This window comes from Panulirus ornatus, chromosome 48 (genome assembly GCF_036320965.1).
Source record: "Panulirus ornatus isolate Po-2019 chromosome 48, ASM3632096v1, whole genome shotgun sequence".
Taxonomy (NCBI): Eukaryota; Metazoa; Arthropoda; class Malacostraca; order Decapoda; family Palinuridae; genus Panulirus; species Panulirus ornatus.
This window is the reverse complement of record NC_092271.1, coordinates 10304001-10324982: the sequence shown is the minus strand read 5'-3', so window position 1 is coordinate 10324982 and position 20982 is coordinate 10304001. Positions and strand designations below refer to the sequence as shown.

General features: G+C 41.3%; 1 protein-coding gene across 8 annotated transcripts in view; it reads right to left on the bottom strand.

The window, feature by feature from the left end:
• The window catches only part of LOC139764076 (uncharacterized), a 239659-nt gene that overhangs the window by 74480 nt on the left and 144197 nt on the right, over positions 1-20982 (bottom strand). For 2 of the 8 annotated variants that reach the window (XM_071690551.1, XM_071690555.1), the window contains exon 1: positions 13460-13608. The exons of 4 other annotated variants lie outside the window; for them this stretch is intronic. Coding sequence is in view for 2 of the 4 variants with exons in the window: in XM_071690548.1 (XP_071546649.1) it covers positions 12733-12798 (66 nt within the window). In the remaining 2 variants the exon portion in view is untranslated. Of the gene's footprint in view, positions 1-12732; positions 12891-13459; positions 13609-20982 lie in introns of those variants that run through there. 2 more of the 8 variants (XM_071690548.1, XM_071690549.1) reach the window with 2 other exon arrangements.

Below are 20982 nucleotides of genomic sequence, written 5' to 3'. Positions count from 1 at the left end.
GTGGAATTTATTAAAAAAGGGGGTGACTGTATTGTTGACTGGTTGGTAAGGTTATTTAATGTATGTATGACTCATGGTGAGGTGCCTGAGGATTGGCGGAATGCGTGCATAGTGCCATTGTACAAAGGCAAAGGGGATAAGAGTGAGTGCTCAAATTACAGAGGTATAAGTTTGTTGAGTATTCCTGGTAAATTATATGGGAGGGTATTGATTGAGAGGGTGAAGGCAGGTACAGAGCATCAGATTGGGGAAGAGCAGTGTGGTTTCGGAAGTGGTAGAGGATGTGTGGATCAGGTGTTTGCTTTGAAGAATGTATGTGAGAAATACTTAGAAAAGCAAATGGATTTGTATGTAGCATTTATGGATCTGGAGAAGGCATATGATAGAGTTGATAGAGATGCTCTGTGGAAGGTATTAAGAATATATGGTGTGGGAGGCAAGTTGTTAGAAGCAGTGAAAAGTTTTTATCGAGGATGTAAGGCATGTGTACGTGTAGGAAGAGAGGAAAGTGATTGGTTCTCAGTGAATGTAGGTTTGCGGCAGGGGTGTGTGATGTCTCCATGGTTGTTTAATTTGTTTATGGATGGGGTTGTTAGGGAGGTAAATGCAAGAGTCTTGGAAAGAGGGGCAAGTATGAAGTCTGTTGGGGATGAGAGAGCTTGGGAAGTGAGTCAGTTGTTGTTCGCTGATGATACAGCGCTGGTGGCGGATTCATGTGAGAAACTGCAGAAGCTGGTGACGGAGTTTGGTAAAGTGTGTGGAAGAAGAAAGTTAAGAGTAAATGTGAATAAGAGCAAGGTTATTAGGTACAGTAGGGTTGAGGGTCAAGTCAATTGGGAGGTGAGTTTGAATGGAGAAAAACTGGAGGAAGTGAAGTGTTTTAGATATCTGGGAGTGGATCTGTCAGCGGATGGAACCATGGAAGCGGAAGTGGATCATAGGGTGGGGGAGGGGGCGAAAATTTTGGGAGCCTTGAAAAATGTGTGGAAGTCGAGAACATTATCTCGGAAAGCAAAAATGGGTATGTTTGAAGGAATAGTGGTTCCAACAATGTTGTATGGTTGCGAGGCGTGGGCTATGGATAGAGTTGTGCGCAGGAGGATGGATGTGCTGGAAATGAGATGTTTGAGGACAATGTGTGGTGTGAGGTGGTTTGATCGAGTAAGTAACGTAAGGGTAAGAGAGATGTGTGGAAATAAAAAGAGCGTGGTTGAGAGAGCAGAAGAGGGTGTTTTGAAATGGTTTGGGCACATGGAGAGAATGAGTGAGGAAAGATTGACCAAGAGGATATATGTGTCGGAGGTGGAGGGAACGAGGAGAAGAGGGAGACCAAATTGGAGGTGGAAAGATGGAGTGAAAAGGAGTTTGTGTGATCGGGGCCTGAACATGCAGGAGGGTGAAAGGAGGGCAAGGAATAGAGTGAATTGGAGCGATGTGGTATACAGGGGTTGACGTGCTGTCAGTGGATTGAATCAAGGCATGTGAAGCGTCCGGGGTAAACCATGGAAAGCTGTGTAGGTATGTATATTTGCGTGTGTGGACGTGTGTATGTACATGTGTATGGGGGGGGTTGGGCCATTTCTTTTGTCTGTTTCCTTGCGCTACCTCGCAACCGCGGGAGACAGCGACGAGGTATAAAAAAAAAAAAAAATATATATATATATATATATATATATATATATATATATATATTGGAAAGGATCACAATTATGCGCGTGATCAAGTATATTTCTATGAATCCATGGGGAAAATGAAACACGATAAGTTCCCAAGTGCACTTACGTGTAATAATCACATCATCAGGGGAGACACAAGAAAGAAATATAAGTCCGCTGATATACAACGAAGAGACGTAGCTAGGACGCCATTTGGTAACCACGTGATTGCCCAAGGAGAATTACATCCATTATCAGCTCTCGTTCCCTCTTGATGACTCAAGATTGCTATAAACTTATCCTAATCCATTCATGTTTTACTATCATCGTATCATCCTCTGGCCTGGCATCGTGAGTGAGCGTCCCTGGTGCCTCATCATCACAGCCAATTGCTTCCATCCTGTTAAAAAAAGATCACCTGGTTTTTGGTGAGCACATCCTCGCCCCACACACCTCCTGGTGCCCTCGTCAGGCAGTTACCATCCAATCAGACAGCCATGATCGCATCCCTGTGGTTCGGGTCTTTGCGCTCACGAGTCATTAAGCAGGTAATTAGTAGTGAGCGACCTGCTGATACGCTCTGGTCTGCATCGACCCTCGCTCTCAGTTCACCGTAAACCTTGAATGTGTTCTCGTCAACAACTGGTGTCCCAGACCAGAGGGGAGGCTTATGAGCGGGAAAATGGTGTATTGGGAAGACCGGTGATAATACAACCAAAGATTTTTTGAACACCAGATACTTAATTATATCATCATGAAGCGTGTATCGTGGCTTAATGTGAGACACCTGAAGCAGCATGAAGCGTGTATCATGGCTTAATGTGAGACACCTGAAGCAGCATAAAGCGTCTTATCATGGCTTAATGTAAGACACCTGAAGCAGCATAAAGCGTGTTATCATGGCTTAATGTGAGACACCTGAAGCAACATGAAGCATGTATCATGGCCGAAGGTGAGAGAGGCAGCTCAACACTTCCCCTGATACGCACATCTTTATGGGACACAGAAACACCATACGAATGATATTTAGATGTAAACTTGGCGTCTAACCCAGGAGGTGTGAGTCTGTTTGTATGCCTTGCTGGCAGGAGAAAGTGGTTCCCTTGAGGGAGGCGAGCGCGTGCCTTACTGGTCCTCCCCCACCACACATTCCAGAGTGGCGGGAGTTTGATGATGTGTGGAGGAATATAAACAAACACAGGACACACTGCTTGCACCCAGTCATGCGGCCGACCTTGATGGCCAGATAGGCTTCACGTCCTCACTCGCGTGACGAATTATTGGTTATCTTTAATTTCTTATTATTCAAAAATGTTCCAATTGCACAAGCTTATAGACAAAACGCTTCTGGGATACCGCGGATGAAGCACATACTTGTTTAAAAAGAATTCATTTCTTTGTCTGAGTATTTATAAACGATGCGTTTCTTTGACAGTGTCGGCGAAGGGCACACAGCAGGGGGAAGGTTGATCTAGGTTTTTAGACTATTATTATATCTAACTGTCGTCCCTCCCACAGGCAGGTTATCATCAGCTTTCGGTATTTAGTATTTAGCAAAGGCAGACATGGTCATGCCTTTAAGCTGGTTATCCTGCGTGAAGTATAAAGTTGCACTTCGTTCTTTTTTTTTCATCAAAGGCATTGTTGTCGGAGTAGACTTGGAGGAGCCAATGAAACGTGATGCATTATGAAGTGAAAACAATCCCTCAGATCAGCCATATGTTTTTTAGATATAAACTTTGATGAAAATTTCACCATTCACGAACGAGTCAGTCCATCACCCTTCACTAGACGGGTTTCTCACAGGTATAATGAAGGATTTCTGATCCTCTATGATTCGAAGCAGGACCGGACCGAGAGCAAAAAAGATAACAGGTCATATGGTACCGAGGTGGGTGCTTGCCAGGCCTGAGGCTGACTGGTTCAGAAAGTATTGGCGCACCTTTGAATCTAGTGAAAGCAACAAGGAAAGAAAGGACCAGGCGCACCTTTGTATCAATTGGAGGCAACGAGGAAAAAAATAACAATGACGCACTTTTGTATCAAGTTGAAGTAACGTGGAAAGAACTTTCAACCATCCTGGCGGGGTGGGGTTATCTGGATGATGGATGACAAGAATAAGACAACCTTACGCTGTACATAACACTCGACCCTGTAATCTCAGCATAGTATCTAACAGTTAGCTACGACTCGAAATCAAATCTTCCTTTCATAAAAGTTTCTTCCCAGCTACTGTATCTTTAGTCTAAATGTCACCCGAATCATTATGTTGACTAGGCCCTTGACCAAGACCTTATGGGTCAGGTCAGAGACCAGGCCATCATACCCAAGGGTCATGTTCAAGGGTTAGATCATCTGGTAGAGATGCTGGTGCAAGAGAAATCTGATACAATGAAAAAGCGTTCTCATGAAATTCATAAAAGAAGATTCGTATACGATATATAAGACCAGAAAAAGGTAATTGCACGTTAAGAAACCAGTCTGACAACATTTTGGAGTTCCCTGCCAGCGGCTGGAAACCGACGCTTTCTCATACTATGTGAAGTGGCTGGGTTGGGTGGCTGGTTGTTTGGGTAAAGTACTTTAAGCTTACCAACTGCCAGGATCATTAAGGCTGTTCAACGTCAAACTTTTATATCCACCAACCGAAGAGACTTTTACACCTTCTTCAGGTGTTAAAGATAATTCTGAGACCACAAACACTCGCTGTTTTTATGGTCCTTGGCAGACCACACACACTTTCCTCAAATATGGTCATCCATGAGGGAGTTGGTGATGGAGGCCTTGGGATGGGGTTACCTGCTGCCTTGCAATTATTGTAATTGCTTACTTGGTGAGCAACGTCACGACGATAAACAGAAACAAAATTTCACAGAAAAGAAAAGAGCGCAGCTTTGCTAGGTAATGGTGGAAGTGCAAAGAGAGAAATGACGTAATAAGAAATAATTTCATACATACTCGCCATTTCCCGCGTTACGGAGGTGGCGTTCAAGAACAGATTGAGCCTCATATGGAAAATCCTTACTTGCCCCGCGTCTCTATTCCTTCTTTTAGAAAAGTAATACTAGAGGGAAGGATTTCAAGGGAATACATGGGAAGTATTCTTTCCCTCCTATCCACAGGGATATATATATTTATATATATATATATATATATATATATATATATATATATATATATATATATATATATATATATATATATATATATAAGGGGAGGGAGCGGGGGGGGGGGGGGGCTGGAAATCCTCCCCTCCCGTTCATAATTTTCCAAAAGAAGGAACGGAGAGGTGGGCCAAGTGATAATATAGCCTCTAAGGCTCACTCCTCTGTTCTTGACGCTACCTCGCTAATGCGGGATAAGGCAAATATGTATGAAAAAAAAAATATATATATATATTATATATACATATATATATATATATATATATATATATATATATATATATATATATATATATATATATATATATATATATATATATATATATATATATATATATATTTTTTTTTTTTTTTTTTTTTTTGCTTTGTCGCTGTCTCCCGCGTTTGCGAGAAAGCGCAAGGAAACAGACGAAAGAAATGGCCCAACCCACCCCCATACACATGTATATACATACACGTCCACACACGCATTATATACATACCTACACAGCTTTCCATGGTTTACCCCAGACACTTCACATGCCCTGATTCAATCCACTGACAGCACGTAGACCCCGGTATACCACATCGATCCAATTCACTCTATTCCTTGCCCGCCTTTCACCCTCCTGCATGTTCAGGCCCCGATCACTCAAAATCTTTTTCACTCCATCTTTCCACCTCCAATTTGGTCTCCCACTTCTCGTTCCCTCCACCTCTGACACATATATCCTCTTGGTCAATCTTTCCTCACTCATTCTCTCCATGTGCCCAAACCATTTCAAAAACACCCTCTTCTGCTCTCTCAACCATGCTCTTTTTATTTCCACACATCTCTCTTACCCTTACATTACTTACTCGATCAAACCACCTCACACCACACATTGTCCTCAAACATCTCATTTCCAGCACATCCATCCTCCTGCCCACAACTCTATCCATAGCCCACGCCTCGCAACCATACAACATTGTTGGAATCACTATTCCTTCAAACATACCCATTTTTGCTTTCCGAGATAATGTTCTCGATTTCCACACATTCTTCAAGGCTCCCAGGATTTTCGCCCCCTCCCCCACCCTATGATTCACTTCCGCTTCCATGGTTCCATCCGCTGCCAGATCCACTCCCAGATATCTAAAACACTTTACTTCCTCCAGTTTTTCTCCATTCAAACTTACCTCCCTATTGACTTGACCCTCAACCCTACTGTACCTAATAACCTTGCTCTTATTCACATTTACTCTTAACTTTCTTCTTTCACACACTTTACCAAACTCAGTCACCAGCTTCTGCAGTTTCTCACATGAATCAGCCACCAGCGCTGTATCATCAGCGAACAACAACTGACTCACTTCCCAAGCTCTCTCATCCACAACAGACTTCATTCTTGCCCCTCTTTCCAAAACTCTTGCATTCACCTCCCTAACAACCCCATCCATAAACAAATTAAACAACCATGGAGACATCACACACCCCTGCCGCAAACCTACATTCACTGAGAACCAATCACTTTCCTCTCTTCCTACACGTACACATGCCTTAAATCCTCGATAAAAACTTTTCACTGCTTCCAACAACTTGCCACCCACAGAGCATCTCTATCAACTCTATCATATGCCTTCTCTAGATCCATAAATGCTACATACAAATCCATTTGCTTTTCTAAGTATTTCTCACATACATTCTTCAAAGCAAACACCTGATCCACACATCCTCTACCACTTCTGAAACCACACTGCTCTTCCCCAATCTGATGCTCTGTACATGACTTCACCCTCTCAATCAATACCCTCCCATATAATTTACCAGGAATACTCAACAAACTTATACCTCTGTAATTTGAGCACTCACTCTTATCCCCTTTGCCTTTGTACAATGGCACTATGCACGCATTCCGCCAATCCTCAGGCACCTCACCATGAGTCATACATACATTAAATAACCTTATCAACGAGTCAACAATACAGTCACCCCCTTTTTTAATAAATTCCACTGCAATACCATCCGAACATGCTGCCTTGCCGGCTTTCATCTTCCGCAAAGCTTTTACTACCTCTTCTCTGTCTACCAAATCATTTTCCCTAACCCTCTCACTTTGCACACCACCTCGACCAAGACACCCTATATCTGCCACTCTATCATCAAACACATTCAACAAACCTTCAAAATACTCACTCCATCTCCTTCTCACATCACTACTTGTTATCACGTCCCCATTAGCGCCCTTCACTGAAGTTCCCATTTGCTCCCTTGTCTTACGCACTTTATTTACCTCCTTCCAGAACATCTTTTTATTCTCCCTAAAATTTAATGATACTCTCTCACCCCAACTCTCATTTGCCCTCTTTTTCACCTCTTGCACCTTTCTCTTGACCTCCTGTCTCTTTCTTTTATACATCTCCCACTCAATTGCATTTTTTCCTGCAAAAATCGTCCAAATGCCTCTCTCTTCTCTTTCACTGATAATCTTACTTCTTCATCCCACCACTCACTACCCTTTCTAATCAACCCACCTCCCACGCTTCTCATGCCACAAGCATCTTTTGCGCAATCCATCACTGATTCCCTAAATATATCCCATTCCTCCCCCACTCCCCATACTTCCATTGTTCTAACCTTTTTCCATTCTGTACTCAGTCTCTCCTGGTACTTGCTCACACATATACATAGTGTTTTGGTCGGGATGGTGGGCGATTTGAGAGGGTCAGGGAGATGGTTCAGTTAAGAGAGAAGAGGTAGTGAAAGCAAGGCGGCGGGTTTGGATGATATGTAGAATTCATCAAGAAAAAAAAGGGGGTGAAGTGCCTGAGAATAGGACGAATACATGCATAGTACCAATGTACAAAGGCAAAGGGGATAAAGGTGGGTGTTCAAACTAAAAAGGCATAAGTCTGTTGAGTATTCCTTAGAAATTATATGAGAGGGTATCCATTGAGAGGGTGAAGGCAAGTACAGAGCATCAAACTGGGGAAGAGCAGTGTGGTTTCAGAAGTGACAGAGGATGTGTGGATCAGGTGTTTGCTTTGAAGAATGTGTGTTAGAAATACTTAGAATAACAGATGGATTTGTATGTAGCATTTATGGATCTGGAGGGTTGATAGAGATGCTTTGTGGAAGGTCTTAAGAGTATATGGTGTGGGAGGTAATCGCTAAAAGAAGTGAAAAATTTTAATAAGGATGTAAGGCAAGTGTGCGAGTAGGGAGAGAGGTGTGTGATGTCTCCATAGTTGTTTAATTTGTTTATGGATGGGATGGTTAGGTTAATAAATGCAAGAGTTTTGGAGAGAGAAGCGCGTATGCGGTCTGTTGGGGATGAGAGGGCCTAGGAAGAGTCAGTTGTTGTTCGCCGATGATACAGCTCTGGTGGCTGATTCGAGTAAGAAACCGAAGTTGGTGACTGAGTCTGGAAATGTGTGTGAAAGGAGAAAGTTGAGAGTACATGTGAATAAGAGCAAAGTTATTAGGCTAAGTAGGGTTGAGGGACAGTTAATTGGGATTTAAGTTTGAATGGAGAAAAACTGGAGGAAGCGAAGTGTTTTAGATATCTGGGCGTAGACTTAGCAGCGAATGGAACCATGGAAACGGAAGTGACTCACAGGGTGAGGGAAGGGGAGAAAATTCTGGGAGCGATGAAGAATGTGTGGAAAGAGGTTATCTCAAAGCAAAAATGGGTATGTTTTTAGGAATAGTAGTTCCAATAATGTTATGCATTGCGAGGCATGGGCTACAGATAGGATTGTACGGAGGACGGGGGATGTGTTGGAAATGAAATGTTTGAGGACAATGGTGTGAGGTGGTTTGATCGAGTAAGTAATGAAAGTGTAAGAGAGATGTGCGGAAGTAAAAAGAATGTGGTTGAGAGAGCAGAAGAGGGTGTGATGAAATGGTTTGGACATATGGAGAGAATGAGTGAGGAAAGATTGACAAAGAGGATATATGTGTCAGAGGTGAAGGGAACAAGCGGGAGACCAAATTGGAGGAGGAAGGATGGAATGGAGATTTTGAGCGATCGGGGCCTGAACATGCATGAGGGTGAGAGGCGTGCAAGGAATAGAGTGAATTGGAACTATGTGGTACACCGGGGTCGACGTGCTGTAACTGTAAAACGTCTGGGGTAAACCATGGTAAGGTCTGTGAGGCCTGGATGTGGATAAAAAGCTGTGGTTTCGGTGCATTATACATGACAGCTAGAGACTAAGTGTGAACGAATGTGGCCTTTGTTTTGTCTGTTTTCCTGGTGCTACCTCGCTGAAGCTTGCTGTTTCCTGTGGGGCAGGGGAGCGCCAGAAATGGATTAAGGCAAGCAAATATATATATATATATATATATATATATATATATATATATATATATATATATAATGTCTATGTTTATGTATATGTATGTATATGTGCATGTATGGGCGTTTATGTATATATATGTGCATATGAGTGAATAGGCCATTCTTCGTCTGCTTGCTGGTGCTACCTCGCTGACGAGGGAAACCGATTATGTATAATAATAATTAATAATAATACTAATAATAATGATAATAATAATAATAATAATAATAATAATAATAATAATAATAATAATAATAGTAATAATGAAAATAATAATGATAATAAAGATGGTCAGGAGGAGAACAGAGATGAAACAAGAATCAAGACAGCCGAGTTACAGGAAAAGGTTGGAGGCCTAAAATTTCTCCACCATGGAAAAGAGACAAGTAAGGGGTGATTTGACCACAAAATTTAAATCTATAACCAGTTTGATAACGTCAACAGTGAACAGTTCTTCGAAAGATGCAGGGATAGGACAACCAAAGGCCATAACATGAAATCAAGGAGTAAACATGAAAAAAAAAGAAGAAATGTACTTTATAGGTTATGAGTAACGGTCAATGGGATACACTGAGTAAGGTAGGTGTACAAGGATGATGACATCATACAGAATTGTGGAAAATTGCATGATAGGGAAAGTTCATGAGACGCGGTTGCCTACGAGTACAGAACTCCTTTCCCGTACGGAACAAATAGGTAATTACACACATATACATACCAGTGGAAGACGAAATGAAGTCTTATGAAAAATAACAATATGATGGATTTCGGAAGTGCACGGGACTTTGAAATCCTTGGAGTACGATGGCAGAGGATCCTCTCTCAGCATGACGGTACGACACCTTGGCCTAGCATCTGATCTGACCCAAGGGTCGTGCCCAAGAGTCGTGCTCGAGGGATTAAGACAAAGTGTGGCAAGGATGGGAAAGTGAGAGAGAAGCGAGCAAGACAAAACAGTACATAACACAAGATTTCAAACAACAGGAAAATATAAGGATACCGATAGAACCGAAACCAAACTGTCCGGTGAGATCAGGTGAATATGGGGAATGGGGTAATAACGGTAGGAGATGGACGGCAAAGTAATGACAGTGGAATAAGGACAATAGAAAAAGGCTGAGAGAGCAAGAGCAACGAAATAAGGGCAGTGGAATAACGACAACCGAGGTAATGGTGCAAGGATAATAAAGGCAGTTGGACCAGAAAATGGTGGAAGAGGTAAGGCTAAGGGTAATGCAGCAAGGGCAATAAGGTAAGGAACGTGGGAAAAAAACGGGCAGAGGAAAGATTTAATGGCAATGGAATATGGACGGTGGAATTAAAGTAGCAAAGTAAGGACAACAGATTATAGACAGCTTAAGGCCAGCGGATTACGAACAATAAAATAAGGGTTACGGATACCATAGTAATAACTGATTGAAGGACAGTATAATAAGGCTTTGGGTTCCCTACAACAATGAAAACAGTCATGTGAACCACAGCGAGAACAATGAGTCAAACACAATGGAAAGGGGACAAGTCCAGCAGACTGCACACAATGGACTGTAAAGAACAGAACATAGGAGTCAACGAAAAGAAGTGAGACTATCACAAGATAGAATTGAGGGCAGCAATGTAAGGAGTATAGATAGTGTTGAATGTAATGCTTTGACTGAAGTAGACGAAGACGGTAAAGAAAACACGAGTTATCGAAACGTGAACAAAATATTTTGATATATAGCGTGAGAAACAGTGACCAACCGTACGTAGTGCACTTGCTGTGGTACACTCTACATCTGCCGTGGCACTTCATGCTTGTGCACCGTTGTAAACTTACTGTGGCACTTTGGACACTTACCGAAGCACTGTAGACTTATACTTCGGCCTTGCGTAAAGTTACTGCGGCACTGTACACTAACTGTGGTACGATACGCTTGCCGTGACAACTTTATACACTTTCTGTAGCACTGTACATTCACTGTGACACTGTGTACACCAACTGGGGCATTTTTCAGTTACTGTGGCACTATATTCACTTACTATGGCATTGCACATTTACTTTGGCACCGTTTGTACTTATCGCACAGTACATTTTTAGCATTGTACACTTAATACGGCACTGCAGACTTCCTTGACTGGCAGTTTACAAGTTTGTGGCAATATCTACACTTTTGTGGCAGAGTACAATAAAAGTGATAATGCAAATTAGTAATAGCAGATTACACGCACTGAGCACAGTTTACATGTATTCTACTATGTACACTGAATATAGGTATGGATACTTCCTTTTGCACTGTGTACATACGATGTGGTTCTGCATGCGATTGTCTTGCTACAGAAATGTGTACTCGGGTCATGACCGTCCGGCCTTATTACTGCAGCACTTTGAACACTAGTTGAAGGGGTGAAATATACTTTTTACTCTTACTGAAGTACTTAGTGCACTTGTGCAATAATGTAAATTATCTTTGTACTTAGGGGTGCATCCAAAGGAAAGGGGGCGACCTCCCTCCTTGAGCTATGCAGTATAGGATAAACTTGATGACAGTTCATAAATTACTTTAACCTTTTTTTAGTCCCTCGTTTGGAAATATAAATCTATTTTGATGTTTGTTCATTAGTTTCAGTGATTTACACTTGTGATCTGTGAAACAACATTTTCAACATTTTCCTAAAAAACTGACATGCTTACAACAAAAGTTTCAATTAGCGAAATCATGTTAATGCGTTTGACCGAACAAAATTCCTTTGATTATAGCTATCAGCTGTTTTATCTTATGAGATCCATATCTACTCTCGTTCAAAAACGGTTGTCGTACTCTATAATGAACCTACTTCTCTACAACAGCTGCTAATCGGTGTTTTGAGAATCTGACTGGCATCAAATACTGAATTTAACATTCAAATAACTCAAAAAGTGCAGTTCTCTCAGACAATATTTCCTTACCTGTCACTCTTGTTTTGAGCTTCTCCTCATTATTGTTGCGAGTTCGTGATTCATACCCTCCCAACTTGACCAAATGCTGGATATTCTCTTGTATTTCGATACTGGCACCAAGTATTGTTGCTTCCTTACCACGTAAACTTGCTATAAGATTAACTGTAATTGTTTAAGTACATTCACAGTGATGTTCATTTTCACTGTAACACCAAATATAATAGTGTAAAGGTAATCTGTACATTTACTTGGTCACTTTGTAGGCTTCGTGGAGCAAGATGTGCACCTGATGAAGAGTACCTTAGCACATCTGTTGTACTGTGTACAGTTTCCTTGGACACCATGTATTCTGCACAGTCCCCTTATGACACCTTGTATTCTGTACAATCTCTCTGACAACATGTACAGTGTACAGTCTCCGCTCTAGCAATACATACAGACTTGTGGATCAGGACAACATCGAGAGTAAGAAGTTGTTGTCTTCATTAACAGTCAAGGCAGGCAACACTGATTACATTTCGCAAGGGACCCCACTTTGGAGTACATGGATTTTAAACATGATTAAGAATCAGAATAGTGAATTCCACATGATTTTTAACGTAAACCATTATATATTTTCTAATCTGAAATAGTCGCATAATTTTCTCGATATACCATTAAATACACTACAGTATCAACAAAACAGGTGACTTACCGCACATCCTCCCACCAACCCATGCAGTAACGAGGCCCAAAATTTCTCCACATTGTACAATGTCATAGCAGGAGCTCAGCGAGCAGCACCAACCAGCCCAGGCCCGGGCCGCGCAGCACTACCTTCCTCTACCACACTCAACAGAACACTGGCCAGTCCTAGTCTAAGACACACCCAGCCTATCCCTCTGGAAGCAAGTTACCACAGCAGGTTTTCACTGAGCACACACACACACACACACACACACACACACACTATCTCTCTATTTATCTATATATCTATCTATCTATCTATCTATCTATCTATATATATATATATATATATATATATATATATATATATATATGTATGTATGTATATGTTTTTTTTGTAATTTTTTGTTGTTAATCTCAAAGTGCGTTAAGTTTTTTCACCTCAAGGCACCCGGATATCGAAAAAAAATTCATGATGTTCGTTTATAATATCATCCCGTGTTATTTCGAGATTTTTTTCTTTATTTGCAAGTGTTATATATATATATATATATATATATATATATATATATATATATATATATATATATATATATTGATTACGATTTCCTATTCAAAGGAGAAAAATGTGATTGTCAGTCATGCTAGTTACTAAAGAAAGCTCTCATTATGAATCTTATCGAACAGAATCATGCATAATATGTATTACATCATGACAAAACGCATAATGAGTCTATAAAATCAATAAAATGTACCTATAATCGCTGGTGGAATTCCTGGAAGCGTATCCTACGTAGACTAGGAACAGTCGCCCGCTCGCTCTGGTCACACTGGTGCCGTGTGAGCCAGCAGCACGAGTCCCGTGTCCTCCTGCCGCTGCTGCTGGCAATATCCAGATTGAAGAGAACAGTAACCCAGCAGGAGTTTCATTATGTCCATGAGGCAGGACAATCTGAACATTGACGGCTAGGCAGAATAACTTCCGCGTGACAAATTGTCACGTAGTTTTTGGGTTTGTTAGATGAACAACTACATCAACTACTACATTGTGACGTTTAAGGAATAGCGAAAAGTTAAACGTAAAATGCAATTATATTCTTTCTTATATTGTAAATGACGTATCGTTTTTGTCATTCATCTGGCAGCGAGGTAGATGCTCACCTTGAAATTTAGCTTGAGGGAAAGTAGCGAACTCTTGCCAGAATAATTTACAAAAATGTATGTTTATGATGTATGTACGTCTCTCTGCATAAACTTTACGACTTTATTGCATCATGTTTTATCTTTGCATACAAGTGTTCTCTTTAGATGCAATGCAGATTAAACGAGAGTGTATTCAGCTTATTGCTGGTGTGCGGTACGACAACTTAAATATGGCAATTGATAGCCCTCATACAAATGGGAATTAAGACCATAAGTTTTTCCACAGGTAAGCTATACTAGAATTACATTTACCACATAAAGAAAGAACAGTCAACCCATATTATAATTCACAGCAGATGGTTTATCTTTGTCTTTGAAAATACTTGGATATTTTCGTTTTCGTGGCCATTCTCCCACTCCGCAGACGAGTGACACGAAAAATTTAAAGCATCAAATAACCTGAATAAACTAATGCATTCGGCATAACTCGAAGAATTATTTCAATCACGGCCGTGTTTTCTCATACCAACTAACATTTGATGATTCTTGAGCTTAGCGAGATGCAGCCCCGGCGGTCAAATCTGATAACTGCCAAACCTACTAGGATGACCCTGCTGGTTATAATCATCACTGAGATCTTGTCATACAGGTATTCAGGTACGTGTGTCGCTATAAAACAATTAATCACTTGTTTTCAATTGATCTAATGATTAGAGTACGGTATAGGTGTGGGTTCCCTTCATCATGGCCACACGGTACAAACAAAGCTAATTTCTCTTGAAGTTTTACCCGTCATTCACAGTCACGAATGTAAATGGTCGGCAGCAGAATTACATTGAGAGCAAACTGGTGGTGATTCATGTCAAGGGTACATCCCACACGAGTCAAAAATTTCGCCATAAACCTTGTAAAATTCTGGAGCAGATATTTTACAGTTTGTCTGTGTCGGATCAGTTGAGATCTTTTGTCAGCACGCAGGCTTGGCCTTCCTCCTGCGATCGTGGGTGTTATGTCATAGCGGGACATTGCATCTTGCCGTGATTTGCCTGCTTTGTGCATAACGATACGACCCTCAAGGATGATGGTACGGTCCTTTCAGACGACGGTACGTCGCTTATGCACGGCGGTACGACTCTCGAGAACGAATGAGCGACCACTGGGTTTGTTAGCTTGGCCTTTGACCTGATCTTTAAGGAAGGAATCAAGGGTCCAGATCATCCTATTCAAGGATCGTACCTTCGTGTTCAAGGAGTTTAAATATTTAGTTTTATCAGCTTTCCAGTAAGAGCTACTTGTGTTATTAAGGCAAAAGGTGATCGTCATTTTGTATTATTACATCAGTCGAATGTTTTGAAATCTTATTCACCTTTAACGTTTATTGTTAAGATATTGCCTCACTGTCGGCAGACGTCATAATGAAACAAGTGTAGACAGCTCATTATATGGTGGGCAATGCAGGAAAAATGCCGTTTCTTTTACATATTGCAGCAACCGGTGTTAGGAGATGGGTATATTGAACGATGTGTGACCTTCCTCTTTTTCTCATACAACAAAGCTGTGGGATTTTCTTTCTTTCTTCCCCATAACATTTGAGCCTTAAGATTTACTTGCACAACACCAGAGGAACCTCAAATTAATTATTGATGTATTTTTCTTACATATTAATGATGTCCACGTATCTGAGGTGGCCTCAACTGGGATATACGTCTTTGAATATCACTAGCACCTAGTTTTGCGAGATTGCACTTTGAACATCACCTTCACCTAACGTAATCAACTATTAGATATATTGCTAGTAATTGATAATCAAAGGCATCACACAAAATGCTTAAGATATTTGTATTTCATGAAAGGACTAGATTATATATATATATATATATATATATATATATATATATATATATATATATATATATATATATATATATATATATATATATATATATATTCTTTCTTTTTCTTTCGTACTATTCGCCATTTCCCGCATTAGCGAGGTAGCGTTAAGAACAGAGGACTGGGCCTTTGAGGAAATATCCCCACCTGGCCCCCTTCTCTGTTCCTTCTTTTGGAAAAAAAAAAAAAAAAAAAAATGAGAGGGGAGGATTTCCAGCCCCCCGCTCCCTTCCCTTTTAGTCGCCTTCTACGACACGCAGGGAATACGTGGGAAGTATTCTTTCTCCCCTATCCCCAGGGATAATATATATATATATATATATATATATATATATATATATATATATATATATATATATATATTTTTTTTTTTTTTTTTTTTCTTTTATACTATTCGCCATTTCCCGCGATAGCGAGGTAGCGTTAAGAACAGAGGACTGGGCCTTTGAGGGAATATCCTCACCTGGCCCCCTTCTCTGTTCCTTCTTTTGGAAAATTAAAAAAAAACGAGAGGGGAGGATTTCCAGCCCCCCGCTCCCTTCCCTTTTAGTCGCCTTCTACCACACGCAGGGAATACGTGGGAAGTATTCTTTCTCCCCTATCCCCAGGGTGGATATATATATATATCCCTGGGGATAGGGGAGAAAGAATACTTCCCACGCATTCCTCACGTGTCGTAGAAGGCGACTAAAGGGGACGGGAGCGGTTTGCTGGGAACCCTCCCCTCCTTGTATTTTCTAAAAGGGGAAACAGGAGTCACGCGGGGAGCGCTCATCCTCCTCAAAGGCTCAGATTAGGGTGTCGAAATGTGTGTGGATGTAATCAAGATGAGAAAAATGGAGAGATAGGTAGTATGTTTGAGGAAAGGAACCTGGATGTTTTGGCTCCGAGTGAAACGAAGCTCAAGGGTAAAGGGGAAGAGTGGTTTGGGAATGTCTTGGGAGTAAAGTCAGGGGTTAGTGAGAGGACAAGAGCAAGGGAAGGAGTAGCACCACTCCTGAAACAGGAGTGGTGGGAGTATGTGATAGAGTGTAAGAAAGTAAACTCTAGATTGATATGGGTAAAACTGAAAGTGGATGGAGAGAGAGATTGATGATTATTGGTGCATATGCACCTGGGCATGAGAAGAAAGGTTATGAGAGGCAAGTGTTTTGGGAGCAGCTGAGTGAGTGTGTTGTTAGTTTTGATGCACGAGACTGGGTTATAGTGATGGGTGATTTGAATGCAAGGAACAGTGATGTGGCAGTTGAGGGAATAATTGGTGTACATGGGGTGTTCAGTGTTGTAAATGGAAATGGTGAAGAGCTTGTAGATTCATGTGCTGAAAATGGACTGGTGAATGGGAATACCTGGTATAAAACGAAAGATATACATAAGTATACGTACGTAAGTAGGAGAGATGGCCAGAGAGTGTTATTGGATTACGTGTTAATTGATAGGTGCGCGAAAGAGAGACTTTTGGATGTTAATGTGCTGAGAGGTGCAACTGTAGGGATGTCTGATCATTATCTTGTGGAGGCGAAGGTGAAGATTTGTAGAGGTTTTCAGAAAAGAGAGAATGTTGGGGTGAAAAGAGTGGTGAGAGTAAGTGAGCTTGGGAAGGAGACTTGTGTGAGGATGTACCAGGAGAGACTGAGTTCAGAATGGAAAAAGGCGAGAACAAAGGACGTAAGGGGAGTGGGGGAGGAATGGGATATATTTAGGGAAGCAGTGATGGCTTGCGCAAAAGATGCTTGTGGCATGAGAAGCGTTGGAGGTGGGCAAATTAGAAAAAATAGTGAGTGGTGGGATGAAGAAGTAAGATTATTGGTGAAAGAGAGGAGAGAGGCATTTGGACGATTTTTGCAGGGAAATGATGAAAATGAGTGGGAGATGTATAAAAGAAAGAGGCAGGAGGTCAAGAGAAAGGTGCAAGAGGTGAAAAAGAGGGCAAATGAGAGTTGGGGTGAGAGAGTATCATTAAATTTTAGGGAGGATAAAAAGATGTTTTGGAAGGAGGTAAGTAAAGTGCGTAACACAAAGCAACAAATGGGAACTTCAGTGAAGGGGGCTAATGGGGAGGTGATAACAAGTAGTGGTGATGTGAGGAGATGGAGTGAGTATTTTGAAGGTCTGTTGAATGTGTTTGATGATAGAGTGGCAGATATAGGGTGTTTTGGTCGAGGTGGTGTGCAAAGTGCGAGGGTTAGGGAGAATGATTTGGTAAACAGAGAAAGGGTAGTAAAAGCTCTGCGGAAGATGAAAGCCGGCAAGGCAGCGAGTTTGGATGGTATTGCGGTGGAATTTATTTAAAAAAAGGGGGTAACTGTATCGTTGATTAGTTGGTAAGGTTATTTAATGTATGTATGACTTATGGTGAGGTGCCTGAGGATTGACGGAATGCTTGCATAGTGCCATTGTACAAATGCAAAGGGGATAAAAGTGAGTGCTCAAATTACAGAGGTATAAGTTTGGTGAGTATTCCTGGGTAATTATATGGGAGGGTATTGATTGAGAGGGTGAAGGCATGTACAGAGCATCAGATTGGGCAAGAGTAGTGTGGTTTCAGAAGTGGTAGAGGATGTGTGGATCAGGTGTTTGCTTTGTAGAATGTGTGTGAGAAATACTTAGAAAAGCAAATGGATTTGTATGTAGCATTTATGGATCTGGAGAAGGCATATGATAGAGTTGATAGAGATGCTCTATAGAAGATATTAAGAATATATGTTGTGGGAGGTAAGTTGTTAGTGAAAAGTTTTTATCGAGGATGTAAGGCATGTGTACGTGTAGGAAGAGAGGAAAGTGATTGGTTCTCAGTGAATGTAGGTTTGCGGCAGGGGTGTGTGGTGTCTCCATGGTTGTTTAATTTGTTTATGGATAGGGTTGTTAGGGAGGTGAATGCAAGAGTTTTGGAAAGAGGGGCAAGTATGCAGTCTGTTGTGGATGAGAGAGCTTGGGAAGTGAGTCAGTTGTTGTTCGCTGATGATACGGCGCTGGTGGCTGATTCGTGTGAGAAACTGCAGAAGCTGGTGACTGAGTTTGGTAAAGTGTGTGAAAGAAGAAAGCTGAGAGTAAATGTGAATAAGAGCAAGGTTATTAGGTATAGTAGGCTTGAGGGACAAGTCAATTGGGAGGTAAGTTTGAATGGAGAAGAACTGGAGGAAGTGAAGGCTTTAGATAATTGGGAGTGGATTTGGCAGAGGATGGAACCACGGGAGCGGAAGTGAATCATAGGGTGGGGTAGGGGGCGAAAGTTCTGGGAGCGTTGAAGAATGTGTGGAAGTTGAGAACATCACCTCGGAAAGCAAAAATGGGTATGTTTAAAGGAATAGTGGTTCCAACAATGTTATATGGTTGCGAGGCGTGGGCTATAGATAGAATTGTGCGGAGGAGGGTGGATGTGCTGGAAATGAGATGTTTGAGGACAATATGTAGTGTGACATGGTTCGATTGAGTAAGTAATGATAGGGTAAGAGAGGTGTGTGGTAATAAAAAGAGTGTGGTTGAGAGAGCAGAAGAGGGTGTTTTGAAATGGTTTGGTCACATGGAGAGAATGAGTGAGGAAAGATTGACAAAGAGGACATATGTGTCAGAGGTGGAGGGAATGAGAAGTGGGAGACCAAATTGGAGGTGGAAAGATGGAGTGAAAATGATTTTGAGTGATCAGGGCCTGAACATGCAGGAGGGTGAAAGGCATGCAAGGAATAGAGAGAATTGGAACGATGTAGTATACCGTGGTCGACGTGCTGTCAGTGGATTGAACCAGGGCATGTGAAGCGTCTGGGGTAAACCATGGAAAGTTGTGTGGGGCCTGGATGTGGAAAGGGAGCTGTGGTTTCGGTGCATTATTACATGACAGCTAGAGACTGAGTGTGAACGAATGGAGCCTTTGTTGTCTTTCCTGGCGCTCCCTCGCACACATGAGGGGTGAGGGTCATTTTTATTTCATGTGTGGCGGGGTGGCGATGGGAATGAATAAAGGCAGCCAGTATGAATTATGTACATGTGTATATATGTATATGTCTGTGTGTGTATATATGTGTATACGTTGTGATGTATAGGTATGTATATTTGCGTGTGTGGACGTGTATGTATATACATGTGTATGTGGGTGGGTTGGGCCATTCTTTCGTTTGTTTCCTTGCTGTCTCCTCGCTAACGCCGGAGACAGTGACAAAGTAAAATTATATATATATATATATATATTTTTTTTTTTTTTTTTTTTTTCGTACTATTCGCCATTTCCCGCGTTAGCGAGGTAGCGTTAAGAACAGAGGACTGGGCCCTTGAGGGAATATCCTCACCTGGCCCCCTTCTCTGTTCCTTCTTTTGGAAAATTGAAAAAAAACGAGAGGGGAGGATTTCCAGCCACCCGCTCCCTCCCCTTTTAGTCGCCTTCTACGACACGCAGGGAATACGTGGGAAGAATTCTTTCTCCCCTATCCCCAGGGATATATATATATATATATATATATATATATATTATCCCTGGGGATAGGGGATTAAGAATACTTCCCACGTATTCCCTACGTGTCGTAGAAGGCGACTAAAAGGGGAGGGAGCGGGGGGCTGGAAATCCTCCCCTCTCGTTTTTTTTTTTTTTTTATTTTCCAAAAGAAGGAACAGAGGGGGCCAGGTGAGGATATTCCAAAAAAGGCCCAGTCCTCTGTTCCTAACGCTACCTCGCTAGCGCGGGAAATGGCGAATAGTTTAAAAGAAAGAATATATATATATATATATATATATATATATATATATATATATATATATATATATATATATATATATATATATATATATATATATATATATATATATATATTTTTTTTTTTTTTTCATACTATTCGCCATTTCCCGCATTAGCGAAGTAGCGTTAAGAACAGAGGACTGGGCCTTTGTGGAATATCCTCACCTGACCCCCCCTCTGTTCCTTCTTTTGGAAAATTAAAAAAAAAAAAACGATAGGGGAGGATTTCCAGCCTCCCGCTCCCTCCCCTTTCAGTCGCCTTCTACGACACGCAGGGAATACGTGGGAAGTATTCTTAATCCCCTATCCCATATATATATATGGCAGTAAGGTCACAGTGATTCACAAGCTATAGTGTTTGCCTTTGTCACGAGTGCACTTTCGCGTAATATACACTTCCTTCCATCAGATAGCGGCCTCACTGGTGTTAAACTTCCTCCCCGTACTTCAAAAATGGATATGATTACAAGTAGGTGATCAATGACCCAGTTCATCATGCTGATTAGATATAACTTT